We start from the raw sequence: 12,487 nt of genomic DNA on the forward strand, positions 1-12,487 counted from the left end.
ACGGAGTTATTATATGTATTCAAAGTATTAAATTTTCAAAGAAATTATTGTGTGAAAAAAGGGACTTTTTACCATGAAGAGCCGCATCACGAAAATATTTTCGGGGTATGCTAATTTAGGGAAAAATGATTCACACTTCGTACCCCGAAAATTTAACCACATATGTGAAAATGTCTCAGCTTCGAAACGAGCCATCATACATATCCAAGTTTACGATATGGACTGAGCTACAGAAGAAGACATTACCATTACCGCCTATGGAGAAACAATTGCGCATATTGCCCCAATATATATTGGGTCAATATCCCTAATGCGCCTCCAATTGAGGAACACAAAAGTTGTGTGTTAACAAAAAATCTCTGTGTAGTGATATTGGACATGTTTCTATTTTTAACAAGTGACTGAGCTTAACCATTTGTGTTGATCCGGAAAGTATAGGACCATAGAATAAATGTGTAAAAACTATGGAGTTATTATATGTATTCAAAGTATTAAATTTTCAAAGAAATTATTGTGTGAAAAAAGGACTTTTTATCATGAAGAGCCGCATCACGAAAATATTTTCGGGGTATGCTAATTTACGGAAAAATGAATCACACTTCGTACCCCGAAAATTTAACCACATATGTGAAAATGTCTCAGCTTGGAAACGAGCCATTATACATATCCAAGTTTACGATATGGACTGAGCTACAGAAAAAAACGTTACCATTACCGCCTATGGAGAAACAATTGCGCATATTGCCCCACCTGGCCCAAAGTGCCAGTGTTAGCTTTTGGTATCAGGCGTGTGGAAATATAAGTTGTAATCACTTGTCCCCGGGCAAGTGAAATTGTAAAATTTACTTATCCAGGTGAAAAGTTACTTGCCCTGATTTCTTAGTGAATTTTGGAATGAAGAAGATGTATTTTACTGTAAACATGTATGTTTCTAAAACAGTTTTGAAACACAAAAAAAATGGTATTCATTGTGGTTGTTTGTATATTAGAATGATAAAAAGATAAGTAGAGAATACACCAATGAGAAAGAAACCAGCCAAAAAAAAACAACTTTAAACTAAAGAATTTAGAGGCCAATTTTTGCAATGTTTTTTCGATGCTAGCTTACATGAAACTGGGAAATTATATCATGACTTATATTTTCTTCACTGTCAGTCTGTGCGAAGTTTTAAACTTAGTAAATGAAGAGATGAGACCAAATAATTGATGATTTGTTGAATTGTTGTTTGCACCCCCTCCCTCCCCCTTTCCCCCCCAAAAAGCTGTTGATAGGCTAATTATAAATTTGAGATTTTTTAAGATAACTAAGCGAATTCAAAACTTTGTAGAACTTTAAAACCCTCTATTTGTCCTTGCCGCTTCTGATTTCCGTTTCTAGCCAAAACCAAGTTTTATTTTTTATGAGGCGCCTCTTTTATATTGGTCAAGTTCCGATCGATGACCTATCTAAAGATGCTTATCCAACTCGACCAGTCATTTAGTTGTCATTCTTGAGAAATCAGAGCTCGAAATTAATAATGACCATTTCTGGTGTATTGCTGCTATAACCTGATCGACAATCCCGGATCAATGGGGGAAAATATGGCAGAATATTAATGAAACCTTGGTCCGCATACTTTTTTGTTGTTGTTTTTATTATCGATCTATTTCTTAATCATTGATGTTGTTTTACTTAAACATGTTGCTTTCGTCTTGTTATTTGATATTTTGTCTGCTTTGTTGAATAAGTTTTGAGGACTTCTCTATATGGTTATATAAATTAACCTTGTCAAGCAACATTTTTTTACTTGTCCACTGACAACAAAGACACAAAACATTGCTTGTCTGGTCGGTCAAATGTACGAGTCAGGCATAGCATTTCCACGCCCCTGGGTATCACATGGTGTTCGTTGTCTGTCATTGTCCCTTTGTCGTCGTAGTCCCTCATCCGTAAACTTTTACAAAGTTCATCTGCTCCAAAACTACTTGGTCAAATTTAACCAAACTTGGACATAATCATCAATGGGGTATCTAGTATAACAAATGTTGCCAAACATGGCCGACATGGCTAAATTTAGAAAATAGGGATAAAATGCAATTTTTGTCTTTTATCTTGAAAACCCCTATAGATAGAGAAAATCTGACAGAAACATAATTTACTGTGTAATGGGTTTTTGAAATACTACTCAGTAGAGTACTCAGATTAAACGAATACTTGAAGCAGGGGGAATCATTAGTGAGCATTAGCTCACAGTTCTACTTGTTGTTTATATGCTTCAAAAAGACATCCAAGCCATGCTTATCTTATCTAATCTTATCTTTTTTTATCTATTCTACAGCTACAGATGAATCAGGAGATTGTGGAATGATTCACCACAAATTCACAGTTGATACAACATCTCCAATGTATGGAGCTATGACTGCTGGTCCATTTTATCACATGGTTTGTTTTGTTTAGTGTGTCTTTTCTATCAAAGATGCTAAAATATTATTAGTTACATAGTGTGCTAGTGACCTAATACGATATATATGGGGTCAATAAATTCAACATTGGGTGAGAGCCCCTTATGGAATTTACTGACCCCATATATATTGTATTAGGTCACTAGCACACTGTGTAAAAATTTAATCTTACCGACTATCTTAACATGTGGTATTTAGACTAGTTGCCTATCAAAGTGATCAAGTCTTCAATACCGTTAGTATCAAGAACCTACTTCCATTGGTCTACAAAAACAAATGCCAACTGTGATAACAAATTGTTAGCTTTAAATGTGTTTTTTTAATTTATTTTAATCGTTCATCCTCAATTTCTTCGTCTATTGAAACCTTTCAGATTTTTCCTCAACACTGTGTTGTTTATTAAATGGACGTAACACCACTACTAACCGTGTATTGAAATAAGCCCTGCTTACTAACCGTGTATTGAAATAAGCCCCGCCTACTAACCCCATATGAAATATACATGGTCTCCACGCAGTTGCTTTTAACCAACCATATTCCTAAAAATGTATAGGAGGTAAGAGAAAGAATATTATAGTCTAGTTGATATATTGAACTGCCCTATCAAATTGCAAATCACTTTATTGTCTATCAGGGGATCATATTAGGGGTTTGCTTTTGTGTTTTAACAGACTTGGCATATTCAATATCAGAAAGATGTAAACATCCATTTTATTCAACAACACATTGGCTCAAAAAAATTAAGCTAGATTCCAATTAGTATCATATTCACATGGTCTCATCCTGAATATGCATGGTTAAGAGGTTGCCTTTTGCACCTCCAATGTTCATCCATTTATCCATCTTTCAATTCTTATTACCTTTACATGCATATATGCTTCAGGTAAAAGTTCTGGTGTATTGTTATTTGATGAAGAACATGTGCTACCAGTATGTTACGAAAACTATGTGCCAAATTATATTTATAGGTTTATTGTACTAGGATGTTGAACAGTCTTGGATATGTAGAATTTAACAACTTTGATAATATATTTTTACTTGTTTATTCTATGTCTGATTTTGTTGCAGCCATTTGCTTTGAATTCATAGAGGAAAGACTTATTGGTTTTTTAAAATTGTTTAGAAAATAGGATGTGTTAACCAAAGTTATGAAAAATACTTGAACTGAAATGTTTTTTTTTTTTTATAAATCGCTTTTTGTCACTACAAAACAAGAGTATGCTAGTATAATTTGTATTGCTGTTCAGATAACTCTCTAGAGAAGCAATTGTTGAGGATCTGGATGGATCTGAATAGAGAATTATGGGCACAAAGTGCAGAAAAAAGAAAAATTGACAAAAAAAAAAGAACAGTGAATAATGGAGTGTTGAAATATAAACAATAGAGAATAACATGCAAAAAGAATAAAGAATGATAGCCTAAAAACTTGAAGAATACAGAAATGAAGGACCCCCATCTAGACCCTCATTGTTGACTTGCTCTAATAGTATCATGCTACACTTGACATATAGATTTCACCACTGTAACAAGTGTGTTATGATATTTCTCCACTCGAGACAGTTAAATTTTAATATTTAAAGCGCGAGGCTTGCCGAGTTTTTTAAATAATTAAAATTTAACTGTTGAGAGTGGAGAAATATCGTAATACGCGAGTTATAGTGGTTGAATCTGTTTCTCTAATGATTTTTATCCTTCGTTTTCAAAGATTTGCAAAAAGTTGTGTTCTGTATATGTGAAGTCATCAGACATGGTCGCCTTTTTTCATGACGTCACAATAGGAAATTCAGAAGAAACCAAGAAAATCTGACGTCATAATTAAATTTCGACCTATCATTTGCCGAGAACAGATATTTCACTAGTGAGGAGAAATATTTTTCTCACACCGATCAAGAAATGTGAAAATAGCACAAAAAATAGAGAAAAAGCTTTTTACCTTTTTGTCACTGTTTAGGAAATTCAATACCACACAAAACTTTGTTTATATACTTTATTTCTATGACATGACTTAATGGCATTGATAGAATAAATTTAATCTTATTTTCTGACAGGACCTGGCCTACACCTCTGACAATACAACTGTTCAAGTTCAGTGGACAAACTATAGTGATCCAGAATCTGAGATAGCAACATATGAAGTTTCACTGTGGAGGAATACTTCTTGTTATTCTGATGGAGAGGAAGAACTGTTGGTAGATTGGATAGAATTAACAAACAATTACACAGAATACAGCTTTGTCAATTTAAATCTAACGGTATGTTATAACAATTCACCATATACAATGTATACATAAAAAGAAAAGTAGAAAGGTTAATTAAAGAGCAGTTTTAAAAAACTAAAACCATCCAAAAAATGAACATTTTTTTCTTCACCTTTTTTTTTTATTGGCAGCATAGAGTAAAACGTTGAGTACAATATATCAGTCAACAGTCATTCACTAGTAAATCTTGTTCTCCTCTGGAACATTTAGTCTGATTCATCTATATTTACTCAGAGTAAATAAGTATCATGAGTAGTATACTAGGTTAGCAAATAACTAACAAGCTCCTTTGAGCCTCTAGTTTTGTTTTTCAACAACAGTTGTATCTCCAGTGTTATTATTTAGCTAAAAAGATAGCTTCACATTTATTACAGAATTTTCTATTCTTTTAGAAACTTACTTGTTCTTTTTTTAACAAGGTCAGAAATACTGCAGGTGAAATTTATTACTTCCCTTTAGGTTGCAATTCTGTAAATATGGACAATGCAATTTCCCATAGGAACTCCCTTTGCGGCTAAAACTGTGACACTTTTACTATGAAGTTTCGTGAAAAATAATATCCTAGAACGGAAAGTTTATATGCACTACTATTTTATTCAAAGGTCAAAATATAGGGCTGTGCGGCATATTTTCAACATTTATATGCCCTGAACTTCTAAGAGTTTAAACTTATACTAAAATTCTATACTACCCTTACCTCCATTTTTGGACCTCCTAAGAATTAAAATTTAGGCGCTACCATGTTTTTCTATACTGGTTACATTCCCAAGTGATGTCTCTATGAGATGAAACACAGAGATCATCAAAGGGAACCAGTACGTTAACAAATTAACATATCTATGAATATTATATATCTCCCCAAAAGAGGCATGGTTTGAGAAACAGCTGTATTTACAAAGTGCAACCTATACAAACATTTATTCAAATAGAGAACTCTCTAAAAACACTTTTTCTCACAACAATACTTATTTATCAGAATTATAGCCTTAAAGAAATCACTGCATATACTCTAAGTTTCCTTTTACAGTACATTTTATACCCCTACCCCTGTTTCAATTTTTTAAAGAATTTGAAAACAAGACTTTAATTATTACCAGCTTACCCTAAGTGCATGTTTTCTGACATGAACTGTCTAAAACCTGTTTGAAACTATTCTGATAACAAATTTGAAAGCATTTTAAAATACTATAAATGTAATGCTAAGTAGTTAATCATTCCAACATTCAAGATTAAACAAAGTACCCAATCCTGCCTGTGTCTCCAGTCCACATCTTACTGTATGCCTATTTGTCAATGAAAGTTCACAATTTCTGCCTCAAATGGTCAGTTTAGAATTCATGTTACAACAGTATCATCCCTAACCATATATCTAACATAAGTTAGTTAATATATGAACTAGAAGTGTTTAAACAAAGCCATATTTGCAAAAGTTGTATTTATGAAGATATCAGTCTGGTGCATAAATTCACTAAAAGTTTGATAGAAATGACTGCTTACATCTGATTTTTGCATAACTTCCTACCACAGTTATTGTTTTCTTTACAAAAGACCTTTGAAATAATAAAATCATAGCATTTAGAAGTTAAATTATCTGTTTTATGACCCAGGGGGAGGCATTTTTTCTCTGTTTTTTTGCCCCTGGGGCCTCACATTTCCTAAATTGTTTCCCTGTTTCTAGCAATGTGGAATATTTAGTACATATTTTGGATAGAACACACTATTGTAAGTTTGCTGAGGTCTTTTGGTAAATCTAGCTTGTACTTTTTATGCCGCGGTCACAAAAAAGCACATTTAGGTGTTACGGCTTACTTTTGGGTTATCGACAGGACAAAAACACCCCACTAAAAATATTTAAGAAGGATCAATGAGTTGCAATGACTGCGAAGGGTAAATATAAGCACTTCTAAACAATTTAAATTACAAATAGGCATATATTATAAATTTATTTTTAATTCAGGGCTTTAAGTAAACAATGCATACTGTAAACTATGAATTTATGCTGACTCATCATAGTTAAGGCCCAGGATTTTCTCAATCTTCATGAAATATTTATAAAACTTCATATTTGAGTTAAATTCTTCAAAATCTCTGAGATAAACAAGATTTTGTGAAATTCTGTATGTTCTAATTTTTAACCCTATATAGGTTGCAATTCTGTAAATATAGACAATGCAATTTCCCATAGGAACTCCCTTTGCGGCTAAAACTGTGACACTTTCACTATGAAGTTTCGTGAAAAATAATATCCTAGAACGGAAAGTTTATATGCACTACTATTTTATTCAAAGGTCAAAATATAGGGCTGTGCGGCATATTTTCAACATTTATATGCCCTGAACTTCTAAGAGTTTAAACTTATACTAAAATTCTATACTACCCTTACCTCCATTTTTGGACCTCCTTAGAATTAAAATTTAGGCGCTACAATGTTTTTCTATACTGGTTACATTCCCAAGTGATGTCTCTATGAGATGAAACACAGAGATCATCAAAGGGAACCAGTACGTTAACAAATTAACATATCTATGAATATTATATATCTCCCCAAAAGAGGCATGGTTTGAGAAACAGCTGTATTTACAAAGTGCAACCTATACCCTGTTACATAAGTCACCTGGAGTTGTTAAAGTGACAAAACTAATTCCATTTGAATTATTTATTGTTGAAAAGGAAAACAAAATGGTTAATTTTATTTATTAGCAAGTTTTGGTTCACAATTTTATAATTAATTGGTCACATGTATTTGTCATTCTTGTTTTTATTTTTCAGATGAACATACCATATACTGTTATGTTTAAGGTTACTAATGGTGCAGGTCTTTCTATCGTACAAAAATCTTCACCAGTTCTATATGACCCTTCAAAACCAACAGCTGGTACCTTGCAGGATGGACCAGACTTTTCAACACCACAAGTTTGGTTTAGTTCGACTAAGACTATAACAGGTAAAAACTTCTGTTTTATTCAACTAGAGTGATGTACACTATGCTGAAAAATACCATTTAAAATTTACTATCTGATCTCATGTTTGTTTTTTCTTTCTCCACTCATTCCTTAGGTAAAATTGAATGGGACCTGTTGTCCAAAATTTCTTATTTATAGATGTTCTAATTTGGTGTAAAATTTATGCTTCAGTGTGTGAATTATATAGGTTATACTTGATAAAAATATTACAAACATGTTTCATATGATTCCATAATTTTTATTGGTTCAGGCATTTCGGAAGTAAAAGTTTATTTCTATGCATGAATGCACATGCTTTCTGTGACAACATTAAAACAATGCTTAGAAAAACAATCCAAAGGCTTTATTTAACTCATAGTTTAATGAAAAACAATCCAAAGCTTTATTTAACACGTAATTTATTGATTGTAACATAAAAATGTTATTATAAGAATTATTATTTTGTAGGGTTGTAAAGGGGTTCAACTTAGTATGAAGAGAACTTACTTGCTTCATACAAAATGTGCTTTGGTCTGAATGCTTTTACAACCTCATTAAATTACAAAAAGAAGCATTCAGTTCTTAAATAACATTGTAAAATCAACAATGTCTATTTTCACAACAATTGTTTGTTTAATGTTTTGGAGATAGGTTAACAAAATTTTATAATAGAGTTCATAAAAACAGTAAATGTTTTTATTTATTTTAATACACTTTAAATAAAGAGCAGTCTCGCCCCTATTAATATTATTAACAGAAATTTAAAAAAAAATTATACATGACATTGCTTTTCTTTTCTATTATGACAATTAATCATACTAGTAACATTGTTTAGGTTCATTTCTGCACTTTGCCAATCCTCTCGGTTTAGCCTGTCCATCAAGACACATTTCAATGGTGAATGATCCTGACTGGAAGGAACTGCAGCAGATTGGTCTTAAAGATCCTAGTGGCAAGAAATGGTCATTGCTGTATCTAACAAAGAATATCGACAAGGATATATATGATGATGTTATTTCTGTAAAACTGGCAAGAGACCACAGAAAACCGCAGATGTTTACTGGTGCATATTACAGACCTGCTAGCTTTGAAAATGGTGGCACATATCATGTAAGAAATTTTTGAATTTCAGCTTTAATTTGCAGTAAAAACATGAAACAATAAAAGAATTATTCAGTTTCAACAGGTCATGCTCAATGCAGTCCAACTATTTCTACTAGAAGATTAATTTCAGTATTTGTAATCTCTTGCAGATTTCTGTAAAACCTGCAAATGGACATGGAATTGCTGTAACAGAAATATTATTTTGGGATGGGCAGGATACCAGTATTGCAACCTATGAATATGAAGAACCAGTTGACTGGGCATCATCAGTTTGTCAGTGTTGTTTACTGGATCCAATACCTTTGGTAAAATCATTGATATGTGTGCAGTGCACCAACTTTTAAACAAATGCAGTATTTCATTTCCGGCAAAAAATATATACTGCTTTTGCGCCACTTGACAGGTCAAATATAATGGAATAGTGTTAATATAAGTTGTAACCTGAATTAATACAATTTTCTTACACAAAAGTTTGTTGAGTATTCCCCTGGATAAGTAAATGAGTTCATACACATCACTCATACAAAACTGAGAGTTGCTTTTAGGTAAAAAATTGCAGTTTTCAAATGTTCAGGGTGACAATGTAGACAAAATTCAATCCGAGACAAATTTAAGAAAAGAGTTTGTAATTTGACCAAATATATAAGATACGCGATGTATTAACAAACGTAGAAAAGGTGTAAAGATGTTCCCATAAAGGTTAAATGAACACAGTCAACCATGGTTTAGTCAAGCAGAAAGCAGAATTTCAGCATTTAAAAAAACTGATGGGAATTTAATGTATTAAATTGGAGTTTATACATTTTTGTTCTGTCCTCATCATCTTTTACCCTGTCCCATCATTTGTTTAATATTAGCAAGACCTTTGATAAGTTATTTTTGTCTACAGAGATAAGATAAGGATTTGACCAATCACATTATAGATATTGAAGGGATAGGTGGTCATTTTATAAAGCTTGTTGCAGTTTCAGCAGCCATATTTTGTTTCTCTGAGATTTAATTTGAATATTCTATTCTATTTGCTATTTGGAGTTATATATAAACAGAATTCGTATGTTTATTTTAAACTAAAATTCGTTCACTAAGTATAAGTGTTTCGTTTCCAGTAATTCGGATTTACGTTTTTAAACAATTCAGGATCAGCCACAAATGTACTTTTTAGCTCACCTGACCCGAAGGGTCAAGTGAGCTTTTCTCATCACTTGGCGTCCGTCGTCCGTCGGCGTTGTCGTCATTAGCTTTTTACAAAAACTTCTCCTCTGAAACCACTGGGCCAAATTTAACCAAACTTGGCCACAATCATCATTAGGGTATCTAGTTTAAAAAAATGTGTCCAATGACCCCGCCAACCAACCAAGCTGGCCGCCATGGCTAAAAATAGAACATAGGGGTAAAATGTAGATTTTGGCTTATATCTCTGAAACCAAAGCATTAAGAGTAAATCTGACATAGGGTAAAACTGATTATCAGGTCAAGATCTATCTGCCCTGAAATTTTCAGACAAATCTGACAACCTGTTGTTGGGTTGCTGCCCCTGAATTGGTAATTTTAAGGAAATTTTGCAGTTTTTGGTTATTATCTTGAATATTATTATAGATAGAGATGAACTGTAAACAGCAATAATGTTCAGCAAAGTAAGATCTACAAATAAGTTGTCATGACCAAAATTGTCAGTTGACCCCTTTAGGAGTTATTGCCCTTAATAGTCAATTTTTAACAATTTTTCGTAAATTTTTGTAATCTTTTACAAAAATCTTCTTCTCTGAAACTACTGAGACAAATTTAACCATAATTGGCCATATTCATTATTAGGGTATCTAGTTTAAAAAATTTGTCCGATGACCCCGCCTTCCAACCATCATGGCCAACTTAGTTAAAAATAGAACATAGGGGTAAAATGCAGTTTTTGGTTTATATCTCTGAAACTAAAGCATTTAGAGCAAATCTGACAGGTGGCAAAAATGTTCATCAGATTTAGATTTATCTGCCCTGAAATTTTCAGACAAATCCAACGACCCGTTGTTGGGTTGCTGCCCCTGAGTTAGTAATTTTACAAAAATTTTGCAGTTTTTTGTTATTATCTTAGATATCATTATAATATCTAATATCTAATACTATAAATTATGATTTTAACCTTATTTTACATGATTTCCAAAGCATCAGTAAATACAGGTGAGCGACACAGGCTCTTGAGAGCCTCTAGTTTAAGTTTGTGCTTCATAGTCTTGATAGTGCATCGTTTTTCTCCAGAGTTTGTAACTTTCAATTTATCATTAAGACGATTCTAAATTGGATTATATTTGTATTCTGCTTTAATTTTAAACCTCTGTTATTCTTCATCATGGGACCAATTCGTAGATTGGGGACAAGGACACACGTGCATTACCATCCGGAAATGCCTGAAAACTGGACTTTAATCAGATTAAGACAAGAACTTAACGCAAGAGGGATTAGAATTCCTCAAAATTCGAGGAGGATGGCATTGGTCATGCTTTTACGAGAGTCTGGAGAAAATGTTATTTCCGATGCGGGGAGAAACGCCGAGGGCCACGCTGACACCATATTGGGAAGTGCGCGATCCCAGAATTCCTCTGCTACAGACACCACCATCAACGACCACGTGCACGACGCCTTATTAGGAAGTGCGGCATCCCAAGATGCATCTGTGGAGACAAACAATAGAACTTTAATAAACATTGTTTCAAGGCTGTCTACGACAGTGCAGTCCTTGCAACAAAATGTGACAACACTAACTGGCCAAGTCAACACCAGAGAACAGTGGAAGCACGTGATGAGACAACAACAACGAGAATCGGAAACACATGGATTACTACTTTCGCTTCAACCGGACGTCAAAGAAGTGAAGAAGTAAACAATGCCAATGGTCTTAATTTCAACCTGGAGACAGCCTACTCCGCTCTGAGAACTAACGCATTGCCAATGGCTGCAGCGGGTAGCGAAGAACAAGCTCTTAGGAACAATCGCTATGTTCAAACACCAAGAGGCTATTCAGCCGAGTCTTTGCCGTTTGTGGAAACAGTGACACCACAAGTAAGGAGAAGCATTATAACAGGTATGGACATCAACCTATCCTCTCTTCTTATCCCGTATTATGTGGGAATGGGTACAACAGACGGGGAAGAAAAGAATGAAACTTCCAGTTACCACACAAAACCTGACCCACGACGAAACAGATCTTTGTCTATTGGGGAGTTTATCCAAGCGTTTGGTATCTACAAGAACATTATGTGTTCCGCGTTCCCCCACCGTAGGAGTGAGCTCGACACGTATGAGAGAGACATTGTAGACATGGCTACTCGATACCCTGGCAATGGGTTTTATGAATACCATAAGCGTTTTTCCCTCGATTCAGCTGCACATTTACGCTACAATAACATGGCAGTTGATTGGTCCATAAGGAACAATACATTATTCTGTAATATATTCACAAATATAAGGCCTAACACCTGTAATGTTTGCGGCAGTAACTTTCACACATCTGGATTTTGTTCTCTCACGCAAAGGTCATCCAGAAATAAAATCGATGATTCCCAGGATACATATGGTAGGGAAAGGGTTTTTCATTCTGGAAGAGAAATTTGTAACAATTTCAATGGATACAGGGGATGTATACTGCCACGCTATAGAAATGCCCATGTGTGTTTGGCTTGTAAAGGAGATCATTCAAAAATCAACTGCCAGCAGACAAAAAACATGTTCCAGGGGCCTCAAAAGAACGGG

At 33.9% G+C, this 12,487-nt stretch overlaps 1 protein-coding gene across 1 annotated transcript in view; it reads left to right on the forward strand.

Annotated features, from left to right (window-relative positions):
* The window catches only part of LOC127720421 (uncharacterized), a 140,527-nt gene that overhangs the window by 78,142 nt on the left and 49,898 nt on the right, over positions 1-12,487 (forward strand). Inside the window, exons 49-53 of the mRNA XM_052226999.1 lie at positions 2,319-2,422; positions 4,491-4,694; positions 7,470-7,644; positions 8,478-8,752; positions 8,896-9,051. Coding sequence (XP_052082959.1) covers positions 2,319-2,422; positions 4,491-4,694; positions 7,470-7,644; positions 8,478-8,752; positions 8,896-9,051 — 914 coding nt within the window. The remainder of the gene's footprint in view (positions 1-2,318; positions 2,423-4,490; positions 4,695-7,469; positions 7,645-8,477; positions 8,753-8,895; positions 9,052-12,487) is intronic.

This window comes from Mytilus californianus, unplaced genomic scaffold (genome assembly GCF_021869535.1).
Source record: "Mytilus californianus isolate M0D057914Y unplaced genomic scaffold, xbMytCali1.0.p SCAF_11, whole genome shotgun sequence".
Taxonomy (NCBI): Eukaryota; Metazoa; Mollusca; class Bivalvia; order Mytilida; family Mytilidae; genus Mytilus; species Mytilus californianus.